Source organism: Neopelma chrysocephalum, unplaced genomic scaffold, assembly GCF_003984885.1.
Source record: "Neopelma chrysocephalum unplaced genomic scaffold, ASM398488v2 Primary Assembly neopelma1_365, whole genome shotgun sequence".
Taxonomy (NCBI): domain Eukaryota; kingdom Metazoa; phylum Chordata; class Aves; order Passeriformes; family Pipridae; genus Neopelma; species Neopelma chrysocephalum.
The window spans coordinates 255,043-274,630 of NW_020898029.1; the positions used below are offsets into that span (position 1 = coordinate 255,043).

At 53.2% G+C, this 19,588-nt stretch overlaps 1 protein-coding gene across 17 annotated transcripts in view; it reads right to left on the reverse strand.

Annotated features, from left to right (window-relative positions):
- The window catches only part of PTPRS (protein tyrosine phosphatase, receptor type S), a 158,552-nt gene that overhangs the window by 13,104 nt on the left and 125,860 nt on the right, over positions 1-19,588 (reverse strand). For 7 of the 17 annotated variants that reach the window (XM_027706156.1, XM_027706152.1, XM_027706150.1 and 4 more), the window contains 11 exons: positions 17,632-18,222; positions 16,858-16,955; positions 15,930-16,183; positions 15,442-15,535; positions 15,023-15,238; positions 12,412-12,569; positions 11,445-11,456; positions 9,575-9,687; positions 7,122-7,169; positions 3,143-3,240; positions 199-322 (listed from right to left, as the gene is read on the reverse strand). In XM_027706156.1, coding sequence (XP_027561957.1) covers positions 199-322; positions 3,143-3,240; positions 7,122-7,169; positions 9,575-9,687; positions 11,445-11,456; positions 12,412-12,569; positions 15,023-15,238; positions 15,442-15,535; positions 15,930-16,183; positions 16,858-16,955; positions 17,632-18,222 — 1,806 coding nt within the window. The remainder of the gene's footprint in view (positions 1-198; positions 323-3,142; positions 3,241-7,121; positions 7,170-9,574; positions 9,688-11,444; positions 11,457-12,411; positions 12,570-15,022; positions 15,239-15,441; positions 15,536-15,929; positions 16,184-16,857; positions 16,956-17,631; positions 18,223-19,588) is intronic. The other 10 variants (XM_027706167.1, XM_027706166.1, XM_027706164.1 and 7 more) reach the window with 6 other exon arrangements.

Below are 19,588 nucleotides of genomic sequence, written 5' to 3' on the forward strand. Positions count from 1 at the left end.
GGGAATATGTCAGTCACCGGGATTTAACAAACGCCCGGTTTACAGAGGTATCTCCCGCTCGCTAAACTCCCAGGGAGATGTTAAGAGAAGAATATAAATAGAGACGAGAGAAGAGCGTGTGAGATGCGTTTCCCTGGCAGCAACTCCACCCCAGCACTACCTCGTGGGAGCAGGGATGCTCCATGGGACGCTCCTTACCCTCGATGGGCAGCAGGATGACGCGCGAGTGGTCGTAGGCGATCACGTTCGCGTAGCGGTTCTTGGGCTTGTTCACTTCGAGGTTGGAGTGCTCCCAGGTGAACTGCTGGCCAGGATCGATGGACTGGAGGAATTGGGAAAGAAAACGGAAGAGTCAGTGAAGAGCAAAGCAGCAAATCAAGCTCTGAGTCCCTCGTTCCACGTGGGACATCGTGGCTCTGGAGATCTCGCTGAGGGGCAGCCCCGGTGGCATAGCTCCTGTCCCATCTCCCTTGGCCACCCAGAGAGGCACATCTGAGGTAATTCCCCCTCTGGCTTGATGCAACCCCGTGGCAAAAGCATCAGTGCAATTCCAGGCTGCACTGGGTCAGTCACAGCCCCACTTTACCGACCCCAACAAATGCTGGGAACTGGGAGATAACAGGAATGAGCACATCAGGGTATTCGGGGAGTGATCGAGAGGCCAAATCTGTGCATGGTTAAACTACACCATGATTAGGAGGGCAGGAATGTACCAGTGTCTTGGTGAGTGCCAATACCTGGGGAAGAAGATATTTAAGCCAGGACAAGGTTTATAACCATGTGTAAAAATGGGATATGAAACATCAGGGGAAACAGGGGCTTACAAGGAGGATGGAGAGGGACTTTTCACAAGGGCTTATAGAGATAGGACAAGGGGGAATGGCCTTAAGCTGAAGGAGGGTAGATTTAAATTGGAAATTGGGATGAAATTCCTCCCTGTGAGGGTGGGGAGGCCCTGGCACAGGTTGCCCAGAGCAGCTGTGGCTGCCTCATCCCTGGAAGTGTCCAAGGCCAGGTTGGACGGGGCTTGGAGCAACCTGGGATAGGGAAAGGTGTCCCTCCCCATGGCAGGGGATGGGATGAGATGGGTTTAAGGTCCCTTCCAACCCAACCCAGTCTGTGATTCTATGATCAAAAATCATTCATGGGCAAAAGGAAGAGACCAGGCTGCTCTGTATGGAGCAGGGACAGCAACACTTGGGACCACAAGGACTCAGCACCAAAGGTGTCCCAGTTCAAAGGGTAGAGAAAACCCCCCAGGAGCCTGGCAGGAGGCAGCTTCCTGCTCACAGGGCAAGGAGTGCATCTCCCAGCACAAAGACTCCAGCCCTAAGACACTCAATCAACATGGAGTTTTCCTAGAAGGGATGAAGGAATAAACAATGAAATGCACTGGAGAGAAAAATCCCCTCTGCCTGTCCTAGTGATTTATGCCAGGTTTGGTGGGTAGTTTTTTTTTTTTCCTCTCTCTAAAGTCCAGCTGTCCCAGATATGGAAATTAGGTTAATTACGTTTACCTCTAAATCCTCAGCCAGAGAATTAAATAAAACAAGGGCTTAATTCCTTCATCATTTTGCAGAGCCCTTGGGGTTTGCCTCAATTGGAGGCCTGGCAGGAGCGTGCCGGGCTGTTTCCTGCTGTTTGCTCTCCCTCTCCCTGCCAGGAGAGGGTCTCAGATCCATCCCTCTGAGCTGGCAGGGGTTGACCCTTGCCTGGCACCCTCTGCCCTCCCTGTCTGTGCCCACCCTGGAGCTCCCCGGGCCCCGTCGTGGCAGCGCTGGTACAAAACCACCCGAACAAACCTCCTCCCAAACCCTCCCCCGCGCGCTCTCGCTGCGGAGAATTCCTAACTAATGGGTATTTATACTATTGTAATGTGTCTGTTTGCTCTCCATCCCTCTAATCATGCCTCGCCTTCACTTCATTAGCGATGTTTGTTCAGCTCTGGCTCTCCCACTGGAGGAGGTTGGGCTGGCGCGGAGCCAGGGCACTCGGGATATGGCATTATGCAAATCAGCCTCTGGAATCTGGATGGAGCACATTAACGGGCTGCTGCTGCCCACCCCGTGCCGCCCCAGCGTGGGGGGGAGAGAGCCCAGCAGGGCAAAATAAACCTTCTCCAACATGTAACCCCTTGCCCCGGGGGTGCAGAGCTGAGAGCACGGCGCTGCTTCCCATGGGCTGATGTCTGGAATTCAGGAGCAGGGAGAAAGCATCCCTTTGTTTGGAAAATGTCCCCTGCAAACGGACCTAGGCAGTCTAGACTAGTTATTAGGCTAAAAATATCAGGGCATTTTACGTCTTTCAACAACAAAACCAATAGTGGAGAGAGATTTTTTACAAGGGCACAGAGTGGTAAAACAAGGGGAAATGGCTTTAAACTGAGAGTAGCTTTAGAAGAGATTTGGGAGAAATTTCTCTCTGCGAGGGTGGGGAGGCCCTGGCACAGGTTGCCCAGAGAAGCTGTGGCTGCCCCAGCCCTGGAAGTGTCCAAGGTCAGGTTGGAGCAACCTGGGCTAGTGGAAGGTGTCCCTGCCCGTGGCAGGGGGTGGGACTGGATGGATTTAAGGTTCCTTCCAATCCAACCCATCCTGGAATTCTATGATCCTGTGTTCCCTCTGCACTGGAAGCCTCCCACACCCTGAGGGCCCCACAGCACCCAGCTCTGCCTCTGCACAAGGAGGGTACAAACCACCCTGTTTCCCCAGCTTTAGCTCAGCTGTGAAGGATTCCCTGCTCCCCTCAGCTCCCTGAAACTGGGTGTCACATTCCTTGGCTTGGTCCTCTCTGTGTCCAGCAGCAAAACACAGGCAGACCCAGGACAGCTCCCCATCCCATCCCATCCCATCCCATCCCATCCCATCCCACAGTCACCTTCCAGAGCTGCATTCCCCTTTTCCAAGGGAGCTCAGCCCCTGCTCCCTGGGCAGGAGCAGCTCATGGACCAAACCTCTTTCTTTTTATGACCTGGAATTGAACCCAGCAAAGCACTAAGTAATTAACTTCTAATCATAAATAACTTTTAAATTTCAACTAACCAGATCCAAATAAACTAAGCAATGTTTATTTGGATGAGGGCCTGCCTGAATTCCCTAATTCCTGGCTCTGCAAACCCATGCACAGCACTCAGTCTTGCTCATACCTCATACTCTTGGGATAATTTCAGGTTATCATTAGCTTTGAGATGCTCTGTGTGTTCAGCCAGCTCGGAAACGGGGATGGGTGGGTGGCTGAGCATACCTAAAAGACAAGACAGCAGGAAAAGAATCTCGTTTAATAATAACTAAAATTCACAACTGTTGCGCATTTTATAAGAAAGAAGAAACAAGAAAAGAAAATAAATTACAATGTAAGATCTGCAATGAAAGTAGGGAGGTTAGAAGAGAAGAATTCAGGGCTCGAAATTGTGTCCTTGGAAGTACAAAAAAAAAAAAAAAGAAAAATCAAGAAAATAAAAAAAAAACAACAGTAAAATGAGAGTGTTCCCATGATGGCCCCATTTTCAATGTGTAAATCAGAGCAAAACAAAAAGGAAAATCCGAGAGCAGATGTGTGTTAGCGATTCCAATAGTGGACTTGGAATGAGCAAACGCTGCCAGAGGAACCTACGCAGCAAATGGCACAGCACCCGCCGGGACCAGGAACCAGCTCCAACAGAAAAGGAGGGAAGGGGCAGGATCCAGCCAACCATGGTGATGTGGGGCAGGGCATGGGAATATGCAGATGTGGGGAGGCAGGGGAGGCTTTTCAGGAATTGGACTTGATGATCTTTAAGGTCTTTTTCCAACCTCAAGGACTCCTGAGTTGTCCTTGGCACAACATCGGCTCTGGAAGTTCTCAGGCTGAGGTCTGGCCTCCCCCATTCCCAGAGTGCAGCCAGGCACGGGAATGCCAAGCACTGGCTCCTCTCCCCACCCATGGCTCGTGGATGATGTTCCTGCAGCAGCACAGCCCTCCCTCCCCCCAGGTCAGGCTGTTCCGACCCCACCCAGGCTTTGCTGGGAACGTCGTTTCCTTTCGGGATGGAGAGGCAGGAGATCCTCCGGCCCCTTCTCAGGCAGGGGCACGGGAACAATTTGTTGCAGAGCCTGATGCCTCCTGACCTGGGTCACCTTCTGCCCCTGCAATCCTCCCCAAGGCTGGTATTGAGGTATGCAGAGCTGCCAGGGAACACACTGGATTCCCTGAGCCATACTGGGGGTCCTGCTGGGTCGGACTGGGGCACGTCTCAGCCACCCCACGGGGTGAGCAGCCACGGCTGACTCAGTTCTCAGCCTGTGATTTGCACATCCTGCTCTGGAAGGGGCAGCTGGAGCTCTGGGAAGAGCAGGGATCCCTCCCTTCCTATCATCTCAAACAGCTACAAATCCAGGTGGAAAAGCGCTCCGTGCTCTGCTCATCTGCATTGGATTATGTTCTTCCAAAGGCTTCCCATGCTGTCTGCCAGCCACTCCTGCTCTGGATGGCCTGGGAGAGCAGCATGCTGAGAAGCCCTGGGCAGTGCCCCCGATGAGAAGGACAGGAGTGAGGAAGAGATGGAAGCCAGGGAGAATTTCGAGCCCCGTGGGTGTTGGTGGGTGACAAAGCAGCGGCGGTGGCAGCAGCATGGTCAGATACTCTGAAAACTCAGCACAGAGATGGCAAAGCAAGCATGACATCCTCAGTTTTACAGTGGTTTGGGAGAGGTGCTGCCTCCCCCAGGCCTGGGCACGGGACGAGTCTCTCATACCTGGACAGGTTTCTCCTAAGCTAATGGGACATTTACTTTCAGCACAAGGAAATCTGGCTGAAAATAGACCAAAAAAGCTCACAAAAATAACCCAAAGTGCTCTGGAGGCTGCACTGGCTCCATTTTAGTCTGCTGGGGGTCAGGGCAGGAAGTTTCTCCTGGAGGAAAAGCTCTCAGTTCATCTCTTGCTGTGCTGTCCCACTGCACCTGGAGAAGGATTTCTCCACCTGGATGGAGGGAGGCTGCTGTCCAGTCCATCCCAGTACCACAGCACTGATGTGGACTGGGGGAGTTGAGAGGAGCTGGTCCTCTCTACATCTGTGTGGGACTGGAAGCCAACCTGGCTGAGCTGCTCCAGATCAGAGACCATCAAACCAGTTTAACACCATCAACACTTCCCTCAGGGTCGGTCCTTCTGCCTCTGGAAGTGAGGGCTGAGGAGGGCAATGAACACACCTTGAGCTGGAGCCTTAGAGCAAAGCCAAACCCTACCCAGAGCAACTCCTGGCACCTCAATCAGCTGTTTCCAGACCCCTGGGAGTCACTGACTCCTTCCCCCAGGCAGCTCCCAGCCCAGCTGCCACCTCCTGACTCCACAAAAGAGATTACGTGCTGAGAAACACAACATGAAGTCCCAAGTGATGGACACAGAGGTTAAAAGGAAAAAATAAATGCTCAGAAGCCCCACTAATAATGAGCAAGAAAAAACCTCAGACTCTCCCTGGCTCAGGAGTCCTGGAGCAACATGTGTTATTCCCTCTGAGCCAGAGGTCTGCATGGGAAAGGCCCACAGTGCCAATCTGGAACGAGGAGTCACATTCCTCCTGAAGGAATTTCACAAGTTTCCTTCATAAAAGCTCCAGAAAAAAAAAATCTTCAGTGTGACCAGCTCCTGAAAATCAACCCTGCCCTTTGCTGGGGAACATCCTGCTTCCCCTCCAACCTCCTGTGCACTGGCACTGGCTGGGAGCATGTGGGAACTTGCCTTGTTTTGCTGCTATTAAGGACAGAATCTCCTTGTGGGGTTGATTTCTAGGGCTTTTTAGAATAAAAGGAGACCAGAAACCTCTGCAGTGATAAACACTTCCCTGGTCAAAATGCCAAGTGCAGGGGGCTCCACTAAGATCCAGGAGTTTGGTATTAAATGAGGCAGGAGCACTTCCAGTGGCTCCAGCCCTGCTGCTCTTTGCTTTAATTTAATAACTCATTTTAAGGTATGAAGGGAAATGGCTCACAGGTTCCTCTGCTCACTGGCCTCTGGGCTACTGCAGGGAACTCAGCCAGGGTGGCAGTGGGAGCCAGGAAAACACACACAACCCCCCTGTTACAATAATGGGGTTGAGAGGAGGGTGGCAGCAAACTGGGACAATAGTGACAGGAGTATTCCATACCAAAGAGACCAATATTTGGACTGAATTATTCAGGAAAACATCCCAGCTCTCGCACCTCTGAGCACAAGCAGCATCTGTGACTCTTCAGCTGAGACCTCACATCTACTTCCCTGCCCACTATTAAAAAAAAAGCCCTAAAAAAAAATCCAGCCCAAACCACCCAGCAAGGCTGGGATCTTGGCTCCTAATGGGATGAAGTCCTTCCGAGCCAGTCTCATCTAACATTTCAATCACTTGAATCTCTCTAATCTTATCACAAAAGACTTGATTCTTTGTGCACCAGCCAGAAACGTCACCCTAACATCTGTTCCACGGGCCAGAGCCCATTTATCCCACAAAGTCCCCGTGGCTGGATGGCACTGTGTGAAACCAGGGGGGGTGGAGGCCCCTGGAGTGGCCTCTGCTCTTTGTGCTCCTGGAACAAGTCAGTGCCAAGGAACAGACACCTGCCACAGATGGGAAACGGCCCTTTTTCCCTCGTCTGCCATGAAGAGGTGCCTGTGTGGCTCTTTCCAGAGGGAGGGATCATCAGCTGTGGCTCCGTTACAAACAGCAAAGCACACACACCCCCCACAGTCACAGTGTGCCCAGGAACGAGAACAAGGGACATGGAGCAGGGCTGCAGCAATGAAACATCTTCCACAAGGGGGTAAAGGCAGCCTGGGGAGCCAAGTCCTTCTCCTGGGACAGCAGAGAGACACCGGAGCACGGACAGACAGTGGTGCTGCCACGGGCTCTGATCTCCTGCTGCTCCCCTTGTCCTGCCAGAGGCCTGTTCTGGGATACTGTAAAACTGGAAGCGCAGTTCAGACAAACAGATGGCACAGAAAAGGGGGTGAGATGGGCAAACACGGCAGGGACACGGAGAACTCAGCAAAAAAAATCAAAATATAGTAACAGGAACGGAACGAGAATCGGAAAGGAAAGCGACAGAAGAGAAAATAATAATGGGGGGGGGGGAAAAATGAAACCAACAGGAACAAAAACACACAGGAACTAACTTTCCAAGTCAAACTCAGGGTCACTGAGAGGGCTGCTCAGACCAGAATCTGCAGAAAACAGTAAAAAATAAATAAATAAAAGATACACTTTTGTAAAAATTTCATGCTAATAAAAAAAACCAAAAACCAACATAAATCTAAAGAGGAAAAGAAAGGTATTCCTTGTGCTGATTAGGCTAGGACAGGATATCTAAGAGGTGCTATGATTTCCCCTCTCTGAGCTGCACATTCCCATTCCCATGTCCCCCCTCTGTTTCACTGCTGGGGGCACAATGGAGGTTCTACCCGGGGGTCACCTGGTTGCAAAAGAGCCTACAAGCCCCTTCTGAACCACAATATATTGAATTTAATGGCCTTTAATTCAGACAGCACCTGTGGAGTCTTCCCCTGCAAACTGCACCACCGTCTCTCCATCACCACCAACACACTCCAAGCTGATTTTTCCACCTATTTCCATTTTCACCCAACAGTTTGCAAAGTTCTGTGGGAGGCAGGTGATCAACTCTCCCAAATCCTTTAAAACATTTGACTGCTTTACAAATTACAGGGCAGAATAAACCAGCCAGGTCAACTCCATGGCCAGATAAACTTGGAAAGGAAATGGCAGCATCTTCCCTCAGCCAGACTGGACACAGGCAGTGCCTCTGGGATCTGCAGAGCCCTAATGCAGGTTTGTGTGTCTCAGCTCCCTTTCACAAGCCTCTCAGACCCAGAATTCAGAGGCACAGCGTGACCAAACCAGTGGGGTCAACAGAAGAGTGGCTCACCCATCCATCAATCCCATTACCTGATGGAAGCACCCTGAGCTGACTCTGCTGTGCTGTGGGACAGGGGGCAATTCCCGGTCAGGGAAACACATGAACCAGCACTTCCAGCTGCCTCTTGGCACCAAGACCAAGCAAGGCCACAAACTTTTATCTTTATTTTTGCCTCAGCATGGGTTTTTCACCTGGGGGAGTGCAGCTCTTTCTCTTGGGTCCCCCACCTCCACCTGGAGCACCCAGAAGCCCCTGGAATGCTCCCAAAGGGAGCTCCTGTGTGCACCCAGGATAATGTTGTGCCCAGACAAGTGCAAACTGCTGCTGAGCTGCAGCTGGGGACACTCAGACACCTTCAGATTCCACTGCAAGAGCAGCACTAGGAGCTGATTTAGGGACCTACCTGTGCTGAACTGCTTTGCACTCAGTCCCTTCAGGCTGCACTGAACCCACTGAGCAACATTCTTAAGCTTGGGCTGATCCCAGTGGGTCGTTCCTAACTCATTTTGATGTGAACCCCTCAGCTCAGTGCTGCCTGGGTGCTGTCCCATAGATCCCTGCCCCCTGGGTACCTTCTGCCAACCTCACCCTAAGGAAACTCGGACAACGCTAAGGACAGGACTGGGATGGGAAGGGCAAACAGGAGCTACAGAAACATTATTAACGAGCACAAAACAGCAAAATAAAAATACAAACGAACTGAAAACAACAGCCAGCCCCCAAAAAGCACAATAAACTCCCTTCCAAATCCTCAAGCACCAGGAACTCGGAGGCAGAGGTGTGGGCAGGCATTGGTTGGCTCGCCCAGTGTCCATCTGCGTGAGGCTGTGCCTGGGCCGTGTCAGTGGTGGCTTTGCAGAGGTGCCATGCAGGCAGCTGGGACATGCATTGGACACGGGGACACGTGTGTGTGGGAAGGAGGGTGCAGGGAACCTCCCTGCCCAGGAATTCAGAGCTGTCCTCCACTCGCCCCACAGCCGCTCCCAGCGACAGGCTGTCCTGAGCTGCTGTGGCTGCTCCATCCATTGTCCAAGGCCAGGATGGACAGGACTTGGAGCAACCTGGTCTAGTGGAAGGTGTCCCTGCCCATGGCAGGGGGTGGAACTGGATGAACTTTAAGGTCCCTCCCCAACCCAAACCATTCTGGGATTCCACGACAGCATCTGCACCAAGCAAGGAGATGCTGCCCCGTCTGCGCCAAGCAACCAGCCACCTTTCCCCCTGCACAGCCCACGGGCAGGCCTGGCACCAGAAAGCACCAGTTCCAGATGTGGCTGGAGCTCTGGGTGCTGGGCAGCCTGCAATGCTCCACCTCACCACCCTGGGAGCTCCCAGAGTGAAGCACAGGGCAGCACCGGTGCTCTGGCACGTCTGGCACAGCCGCAGCTCCTGCAGCTGTGTCCTTAGCCCAGAATGCACCAATTCACCTGGGAATCCAGGAAAACCCCCCTTCCTGCCTTGTCAGCACCGGGAAGAGCCTGGGCAAGGTCCTTGAGGTTCCCAGCAAAGGTTTCTCTCAGCAATCCCACTTAGCACAGATGAGGCTCGGGGTCCCTTGGCTGCACACCCCAGGTTAGCCCTGGGTCTCCAGGCAGTGCTGCTGCAGCCTCCAGCCAGGCAGGGAGGGGTGAAGGAAGGGGCAGGTGCTCCATTCCTGCCTTCCCAGTGGGAAAGGCTGGTTAGCAGCCGGGTTACCTGGAGTCTGGAAGTTGATGCGCCTCATCTCCACGGGGTCCTTGGGGTGGTGGGGGGCGATTTCAGCGTTGTTCAGGAGACATTTCGTCCGGGGCTCCGAATCTTTCCGTTTGCTTTGGAACAAAACAAAAAAAAGGAACGGAGAAAGAACAGAAAGACAAAGCAGCTTAGCTCTTGGGCCTCCTGGTCCCCTGGAGTTTTCTCGGCTACTGATGTTCAGACCTGAGCAAAGCTCCCACCGAAAATCAAAGGTGCAGCCAAGGGTAAAAGCGTATAAATTGCATCAGAAAAGGGATGAGGTTTGGAAGGTTTGTCAGTGCTGCGTTTGAGGGGTTTACAATGGCCCAGCAGCCCCTCAGCAGCTTTCAGGCAAGTTTGGAAGTTCCCCTCTTCTCACAGCACAGACAGGCAGCTGTGAACTCGCACCTCCCTGCCCAGACCAGCCTCCACTGAACGCTGCAGAGCTCTGCAAGCAAAAACCTTCCAATTCTGGCCAAGCCATTTCCAGCCTGAAAGAACCAGAGCCAACAGAATCATTTGGAAAAGTACAGAATCTCCTGGCCGTGACCTTGGACACAAAGCACTGATATTGCTGTTGGCTGCTTTAGGAGCTCTCAGAGCTGCCTTGCTGCAGACAGAGAAGTCAGAGCAGCAGTTTTCAATCGTTTTTGAACTGCAGAACCCTAAAAATCTGGGTTCAACAGTGTAGACACATCCTCTCCCAGCACAGCTGTGCCTGCCGAGATCCACCTCACCTCCTTGCCAGAACCCAAAGCCTGCTCCAACCTGCCAGCTGAGCTCCACATGGAAGTGCTTCCTAATATATTTTACTCCAAATGGGTTAGGTTAGCTGAGGCAGTTGAAAAGTCTTTGCTGACCTGGCTCATTCTCCTTGAAAAGAATTTGGAAGCAAAAGCCCAGTGCTGATCTAAAGATGTGATAACCTCTGGCAAGGGAACAGGTATGAACTGTGGGAGCAGAACTTCTCCAGCGAGCAGAGAACATGGACCCACACCCTGAGGCTTGGGAATGTGGTCCCAGCCCCTTCAGGAGGTGGCTGTGGAGCTCTCACCTCTCCTGCTTAGGGTGCACAGAAGCCCCCAGTAATCTGCCTGCAGCAGTAATGGCAACCACTTAGGCAGAGGGGAGGATATTCAGGACATTTTTAGCTGTCTCTTGATGTCATTAATAGCCAGAAGAAGTGGCATGAGCCCTGCCAGCACTGCATGGGGCAGCATTTTGGAATGACACCACTTTGCAGTTTGGGAGCAGTTTATTTTTGCTGCAGTTCTGAATCTGCTGTAAATAGTTCATGGACTGAACCCCTCAGTCACTTCCAATGAAAGCTCTCCCAGTCCTGGAAATGGCTGGAAATAAGTCTCATTTCTGCAGTCATAAACAGACTCTGTTAGAAGCCCTTGGCTGAGGGGGCAAGAACAGCTTCTGCAGTGGGGTGAGGACAGCTCAGCTGGTGAGCTCCTGCTTCCAGTTCGAGCTCCAGTAGCTCAGGGACAGCCTGTATGGAGCAGCCAGACACGGAGAAAACCCACTTTCACCTCTGACTGCCACACAAATGAGAGTTTCTCTGCTCCATTAACCCACCACTTTATGAGCCGTTTACTGTCCCTGCTGCTCAGCCTGAGAAAGGGCTGTTACATTTAGGAATGGACAAGCAGGAGAAAGCTGGGCTTGCTTTCCTTTTTCAGCCCCAGTTCAAACACAGTCCCATGCTAGCCTGACACAGGCTTTCTGTAGGAACAGATCTAAGGGTAGGAATTGCACCAAAAAAGCCCCATCACCACAGACAGCAAACACTGCTTAACACACAGCAAGAAAGAACCTGAATAAATGGCAAATCTGGTGCTCTTACCTGTCTGGCTTGCTGTCCAGGAAAGCAGCAAGTGGAGAGAAGACAAGACAAGACAAATGTTCAGGTTAGAAAGGACTTGTAGAGGAAAAGGGGAAGCATTTGCTCAGCTCTAACCCTGGCAGCACGGGTGGAAGGTGGGCCCAGCAAAGATCACCCAGTTAGATCAGAGCTAATGGGCACCAACGAGGTGTCTCCTGATTCCCTGAGCCCAGAGCAGCTTCACACCTGCTGGGATGCAGAGGACACACCCATGTGCATAAGTGAACACACCTGTGCAGATCAAAGGTGGAGCAGGGTCAGGAGAGCTCCCTCTACTCTGGGTATGAGATGTCCCAGCTAAGGACTTCATTCACTCATTTATTTTGCTCAGCTTCTGCTTCCCTTCCTGTCCCCTTCTATTGCCCAGTGAGGCCTGTGTGTGTTCAAGGGACCCCCAGTTCTCATCCACACACCACGAGCTGCTCAGAAAGCCAAGGAAAAGGGAGACACTTCCAGGGGTTGTTCCCTCCTCTCTCCTGCAGACTCACACCCTGCTCTTGTCTCCCAGTTCCAGCAGAAAACCAGTTTGAGAGGAGGGGAAGTCTCTGCTGAGCCACAAGTCAAAGATGCCTTCTCTGCATCCCCCTCACTGTGCCCACACACAGAGAAAGGGGGGCCTGAGGCTGTGAGCAGCAATTCTGGAGGAGGCAGGCAAGAGTCCTGACACACTCATTGCACACGTGTCTGTGAGACAAACACCCTGAGAGTGCCACGGGGGGGATTCTGAAGCAGCAAGTCCCTGCAACCCACTGCTAAATCCTCCCGTGCCAGGCACACCCTTCCACTCCACTGTGCCTCAGGGCTCCTCTCTCCAGTGCAAGGATTTCCCCCAGCTGACCACAACAGGACCAGGGAGGACATTCCCTTCAGGGACCAGGGCTGGGGACACTCTGCAGGGTCTGGGATCCGGGCAGTGAGCAGCTCTTACTTTTTGTAGAGCAGGATGGCGATGACGATGCAGATGATGAAGACCACGGCCAGCACGGGCCCGATGACCCAGATGAGCCCCTCCTCTCCATCGATGATGGGCTGCGGGTCAGGGTTGTCCAGCTGGATGGGGTCGGAGAAGGGACTCGCAGCAAAGGTCTGGAAGACAGTGGAAGGTGGTGGAGCACAGCTCAGAGGTGGAATGGGGACTGAGAACAGCGGGCGAGCACACGGAATCCCACAGGAGAAACTGCTAGAGAGGATGTGAGCTCTCTGCAGCACAAACCAAATAACAACAGGGAAAAGGCCCTTCTCTGTGAGCATCCATACCATGGAATATCCTGAGCTGGAAGGGACCCCCAAGGATCATCAGTCCAACTCCAGGCCCTGTACAGACACCCCAACAATCCCCCCCGTCCCTCAGAGCGTTGTCCAAATGCTCTTTGAGCTCTGGCAGCCTTGGGGCCATGCCCACTGCCCTGGGGAGCCTGTTCCAGTGTCCCTCAGGGGGAGGAACCATATGACAGGGTATCTTCATCCTCCAGTGCTCCAGGTGACACAGAACACTGAAGGATCACACTCATGTGAAGCTCTAGCCTGGCTTGGGCCTGTGGCTCCCCTCATGCTGCAGCCAGGAAGGTGCTTTCAGAGAACCAGACTGTGCCTCTGTTTCACCACATCTCTGGGCCCTTGCCATTGCCACAGAACACAAACACTTTTTCCAAGCTCTCATGTAACCATCTGGATTTTGACAGTCAGATGGGATTACAGAGCGAGAGGGAAGGGATTAAAACAAGAATTAACGCTCGGTCTGGTGACTGAAAAAAACCACCCCCGACAATTAAATACAAATTAATAAAATGCAGCATGTTCTGTTCCCTCTGCAGTGAGCTGGGCTCTCGAGGAGAATCAGAGGAATCAGAATCCTGACTAAAGGGCATTGCTTGTTCTCAAGAGCACTACAGTCTCCCCATTCCAGGGAGGATGCATTCCCACCTTACAGAGAAACTCCAGAAACCCAACTGCACAGAGGAGAACTGGCATGGCTGGTTTGGGAGAGGAGCCAGGGACAAGACAAGAACAGTGGCTCTGAGTCCTTGAACTCCATCAGCCCTGAGCAGACTGGAATACTGCTCCATACTTGGGAACTGCTGTGGATCCAGGCTGCTGTGAGAGAGTCTGCAGCACCTTGCTCTAAAGCAGAAATTACCACAAGCTGCAGTAATCCGATTGAGAAACCCATTCAGAAGCGTGTCAGCCTAAGCCTTTAATATCAAGTACACAACCAAATATTTATTGGGGAGAAAACCCTCTGAAAACCCTTAATTTCCAATAGCTCCCTGCTACAATTCCACAGGGGGATTTAAAAACAACAGAGCATTAGGCTGTTTCCCATTGTGCAGGAGGGAGGAGGCAGGTAAATATTAAAACAGTTGTTTTCGTAAAGCCAAACACAGCCCCAGTGAAAGCAGCAGCAATGCTGCAGTGGTAGAGAGCACATGTAGTTTTCCATAAAAAAAAAAAATCTCCCCTTCGTGTGTGGGGGGGAATTCAGCAATGACCAGGGGTGTGATGTTCTCCCAGAGCGGGATGTTTGGGGTCATTGTCCTGAGGAATTAAAGGACAACCTTTAAAGGAAAAGGGGTCTGACCTAGGGCTCTCTGAACTTGAGTGTAGTCCTGAGGGGATAGTTCAGTGTTCCTCCACATTCTGGACTCCAATTTGTAGCCACAAGTGTACAAGTCCTGCCCAGGAAGACTGGGAAAATCAGAGCTGTTTGTGCCAGTGGCCTGGCTGCTTGGAAGAGCACGTTTGTGTAATGCAGCCACAAGCACAGGCACCAACAGTTCCAAGAGCCACATCCAAAAGCTTCACAGCCGGAGTGGAAGGTCTTTACAAAATAAAAACCCTGAAGGATCTGCTGGGACAAAGTTCTGGGGAATGCCAGGAGGGCAGCAGGGCTGCTGGCAGCTCCCATGGGAGCAGCTGCTGCCTCTGGTCCATGATGGGGATGAGGGGCACAAGGATCTGGAGAGGGCAGGGGAAAGCAGGCAGCACTTCACAGAATTCCAGAATATGCTGAGTTAGAAGGGACCCACAAGGACTATCAACTCCAACCCTCAGCCCAGCACAGGGCCATCCCCAAGAGTCACACTCTGTGCCCCAGAGGATCATCCAAACCCTCCTGGAGCTCTGGCAGCCTTGGTGCTGTGCCCACTGCCCTGGGGAGCCTGGGCAGTGCCCAACCAGCCTCTGGGGGAAGAACCTTTCCCTGAGATCCAACCTGAGCCTGCCCTGACACAGCTCCAGCCATTCCCTGGGTGCTGTCCCGGGTCCCCACAGAGCAGAGCTCAGTCTCTGCCCCTCCTCTGCCCCTCTTGAGGAACTTGTAACTGCAGTGAGGTCTCCCCTCAGTCTCCTCCTCTCCAGCTGAACACACCAAGTGCCCTCAGTGTCCTCACACGGCTTCAAATCAAGGCCCTTCCCCATCCTCGTTGCCTCCTTTGGACGCTCTCAAAGAGCTTCATATCTTCCTTATACTGTGGTGACCAAAACTGCCACAATATTCAGGGTGAGGCCTCACCAGTGCAGAGCAGAGCGGGACAACTTACAGCCTCAGGTTCCTGCAGCACTGCCAGGATGAAGATGACATATTTCTGCCCCGGCTCCAGGGCTCTGTTCTCAAAGTTGTCGTAGTGTTTCATGTCCCCCAGGATGAAGTGGGAGGGCAGGGAGCGGAACCGGGCAGCGATGTAGGGCTTGGGGAAGTCCAGCTGTCGGGAGTGACGGAGGCTGCGGCGCCGGAGCCTGGCAATGTCCTGGACCAGCTGCAGGAAGCAGAGGAACGCTCTGAACCCCAAGAAGGGAGCGGCAAGGAGAGCCAATCCATCCCTCCCAGACTGCCCACACCCTGGCTACTCTGAATGTGGGGAACAGGAACCCCAAAGGCCCCAGCTCTCAGCTCACCATCCCACCCCTTACAGATGTTTGCTCTCTCCCCACAGCTGGCTCTGGTTGTGCCCACACTCACCTCCTCCAGGTCCATCTCCTCAGGGCTGCCCAAGGGGTTGAGGAACTGTCCTCCCCGGGACTTCCTCAGAGGCACCACCACAATGTAGAAAGCCCTAAGAGTTGGGAATAATCAGAAGAAATAGAAGGAACAGAAGGAATTAATCTCCTCCCACAAGCCACAGAAGAAGAGAGCAGACACACTGATGTAGGTTTGCCCAAACTGCCCCACTGGCTCAACCCAGCAAGCCCCTGATTTTTAATTTAGCAGAATTGTTATTCCTGGAAGGAGCTGGAATCAGTGGCCACCCATGTCTCCTTATGCATTCCTTTTGCATTTCTTTGGCTTTCCCTGTCAGCTCTGGGAAGCACCTCCAAAAGGCAACAGCCAGGAAAAGGCTGAAAATGGAGGGAACACTCATGGGTTTGCACTGTGGTCTCCAGCCATCAGGGCTGAACCCCAAAACACGAACTGAGCACCCCCCAACCAGCAGTTTAACAGGGACCTACTGGACAGGCACAGAGCTCTTCACGTCAGGGAGAATCACCACCACGTTGCCATCGGCATCCGGCTTGTGGGTCACCTCTGGCTTCTTGGACAACATGTCAGCAGCAGTCCAGGCAGCAACGTTCTGCTGCAGCCCCCCCATGCTGTTGCCCTGGTTCATCAGCACGAAGTTGTAGAAGGTGCGGGGCCTCAGGTGGGTGATGAGTTTCTTGGTGGTGCGTCCGTCCACGTCCACGTGCAGCCCGTTGTACTGGATCTGTGGCAGGGGAAGAGGTTGTCCCGTGAGCAAGGCTGATACTGCTCAAACAGCCAAACTCCTTCCCCTTCCTCCCCATTCCTTTGGGTTGCAGGGAACACGGGGCACTCGGCTGTGCCAGAGAACAGAAGCGTTTGAGCGGGGAGCTCTCGATCTCTTGTGCCCACTGCACGAGGCAGATGCAGGTCAAAGCCTTCAGATTCCTCAGGGAAGAGCAATTTTTACCCAGAAAACAATATGGAAAATGGAAAAATTATTATTTAGGTTGGAAAAGACCTCCAAGATCATCGAGTCCAAGCTGTGACTGATCCCCACCTTGTCACCCAGCCCAGAGCACTGAGTGCCATGCCCAGTCATTCCTTGGACACCTCCAGGGATGGGGACTCCAAACCTCCCCATGCAGCCTCTTCCAAAGTTTAACAACCCTTTTCATGAGGAAATTCTTCCTGACTGAATAGTAACTTGTCTGGGGAAGCAAGGATTTGCTAACAGAGATGGGAATGCAACCCAACAGCCCTGATTTTCAGCCCACTTCCTTGAGGTAGCGATCAACCATTACCTGCCCATATCTGAGGCAGGAATCCAGAATTCTTGCCTCTTACAACTTCTTATTCATCCCAAGATTTCCAGGAAACTGGGAAGAAACACAGATCTGACTCCTGAATTCCACTTGCCTTGTATGGGGTAGGAGAGTTGTAGTTCTCAGGGAACTCCCAGCTCAAAAGGACAGATGTCTTTGTCACCATCTTCACCTTGAAGTTTTTGGGTAAAACTGCGGAGAAAAAAGTGAGGAGGAAGGGGAGAAAGGAGAAGAAAAGGCAGCAGAGGGAAGGAAGAGCAGGAAAGAGAAGGAAGAGAATGTCAGGTGGTGGAAGAGGGCTCTGCCAGGCTGGGTCTGGCTGCGGCTGCCGGAACGGAAGGGATTGTTCCCTCCTCCACACTGTGCTTGAGTTTTGCCAAGGTCCATCTCCCAGTGCTCCCTGTTCCCTTGCCTAACCCCAGGGAGGGCACGTGGCTTTGCCCCCACACTTTTGGGCCTGGGTGGCTGCTGCAGGAACGAGGTGCTGGCTGGCTGAGCATGCTCAGGTGAGGAAACCCATCCCAGCTCATGGTCTGAGCGTGGGTTTTGGTTTTTTTTTTTATTTTTCTCTTTAATTTTGGCTGTTTGCAAAAGCTGAAGAAAAGGCTCTTCCCACCTGTGTGGCGACTGGCCCCCCCCTCCAGGTGCCAGTGACAGAAGGTGTCCGGACTTAACTTAGAAGAAAGTGGTAAAAGGGACTTACCTGGCCCAAGGCAGAGAGGAGCGGAGGGACTGAGTGTGACACCACAGTGCTTTGCATTTACTCACGAGCCTGGCTGAGCCTGGCCTGACCTCTCCAGCTCTCTTGCCTCCCGGCACCAGCCCCGGACACAAGGGGAGAGAGGGAGGAGAAACCGGTAAGTCCTACCTTGATCCAGCTGGAACGTCCGATACTGGACGGTCGGGCTGTAGGGCCCGGGGCCTTTACTGGTGTGAGCACGGATTTTAACATCATAGGCGGTGTTGGGTTTGAGGCCGTTGAGGGTGTACGAGTTCTCTGGGGAGGGGGGCAGGTCTTTCTCCAGCAGGTTGCCGGGAGAACCGGCCTCCCTGTAGGCCACGGTGTATTTGACGATGGCTCCGTTGCGCTCGGCCAGCACGGGGGGCAGCCAGCCGAACTGCACCGACATGGCAGTCACGTTGCTCGCCTCGAGGATCTGGGGGTAACCCTTGGGGATGTCTTCGGGGGTGGTGAGTTCCTGCACAGCTTCCTCCCCAAAGCCAGCCCGGCTTTTCACGGCCAGCTTGAACACGTACGTGGCGCCCTTGTGGATGCTGGGAGCCGTGTACTTATCCTCCAGCGCCGAGAACTCCAGGGTGGCCAGAGGGTCGACGTCCTTGCGGCCAAACTGGAGCCGGTAGCCCAACACCTGGCCTTCCGCATCCAACGGAGGCTCCCACTTCACCAGGAGAGTGTTCTCCTCTGTCTGGTGCACAGACAGGATGGGCTTTCCTGGGACTAGGAGAGAGAAAAGAGAGACACCTTCAGCCAAGGGTGGGACAAGGGGAGAGGGGATGAAGAGACTCTTCAGCTGCAGCAACAGGGTCCTCAAGCCAGTGGCAGTGTTCCAGCTGGGCTCTGTGTTCCGTAGGGTATTCCCGTGTAACCCAAGCTGCTCTCACACACCCTGTGCAGGTGGATGGTGTCTATCCAGTTTAGGAAATGAGGAGCACTGCCAACATGTCAGCTGTGAGGTACTGACACATTTCTGGATTCATTTTCTTCCCTGTGCTCAGGATGGAAAGATGTGCACAGCTCCTCCCGTTACCCCTGGACCACGCACCCTCCCACTGCTGGGAAGGACAAACTCAGGAGTCCTGACTCCCAGCCTCCTGTCCCAGTTGCTTCCCAGAGCAGGGAAGAACAAACCTGGAGTCCCCAAACTCCTGTCCTCTCTCTCTCTCTCTCCATTACACAGCCCAACTCATGCAGAAAGAGACTGGAACAGATTGGCTCAGGCTGGGAAGTCCAGAGGAGCTGAGGGTGAAGTAATGAAGGATGGGGAAGGAAGCCTGGGCAGCCCCAGGTCCCAAGCAGCAGGCACAGGGCCAGCTCAGCGAGGCTGGCAGGCAGCTCATTGCCCAGTTGGGTACAGAAGGAAGCACAGAGAGTGGAAACAGAGCCCAAAATCTGTGCAAGGCAGAGGGCAGGGAGAGCTGCTGCTCCCTCCGTGCGGTTTTTCTCCTCTGGAGGAAGTGAGAAGCCCTCCAAGTGCTGGGGTGTTTCCAGCGAGCTCCTCCTTAACCTGTCAGGGAGCCCCTCCGCATTTGGGGGGATTTGGGGGAGCTCAGCAGTGCCATGTCTCTGCCTAATGAGCCCTGGCACTGCCTGGCTGCCAAGCAAGCCCACAGCCACAGTTAAATGACACATGCAGGCCCAGAGGTTCCCGAAGGCGGAGAAAGCAGAGCATTAATTCCAGCAGCTCACGCGCCACTGACACTCAGCTCCACTGTCAGACACCTAATTCCCTCCTCTCCGCCCTGGTGCTTCTCCTGGTCGGGCAGGAGAAGGAAGAATGGAGTTGGGAGAGATCCCATCCTGCTCTGCCAGCTTAAGTCCAGCTGAGGGGTGAGGGTTGGAATGCTGGTGTGGCTGACAGAGGGAGCAGGGAAGGATGCAGGGTCCTGACAGGGAAAAACTGGGGAACCCCTTCTGCCTGATGCCTCCACTGACACCTGAACACGAGGACGAGGGTCTGTCTCTGAAACAAATGCTTTATTCCTTCCAAAATGCCAAAGGATGGCTAGGGAAGGAGCTGGGAGAGGCAGCCTCCTCCCTTGGGAATGCCCAAGGAACACATTAAAGAGAAAAACAACGCCATTAC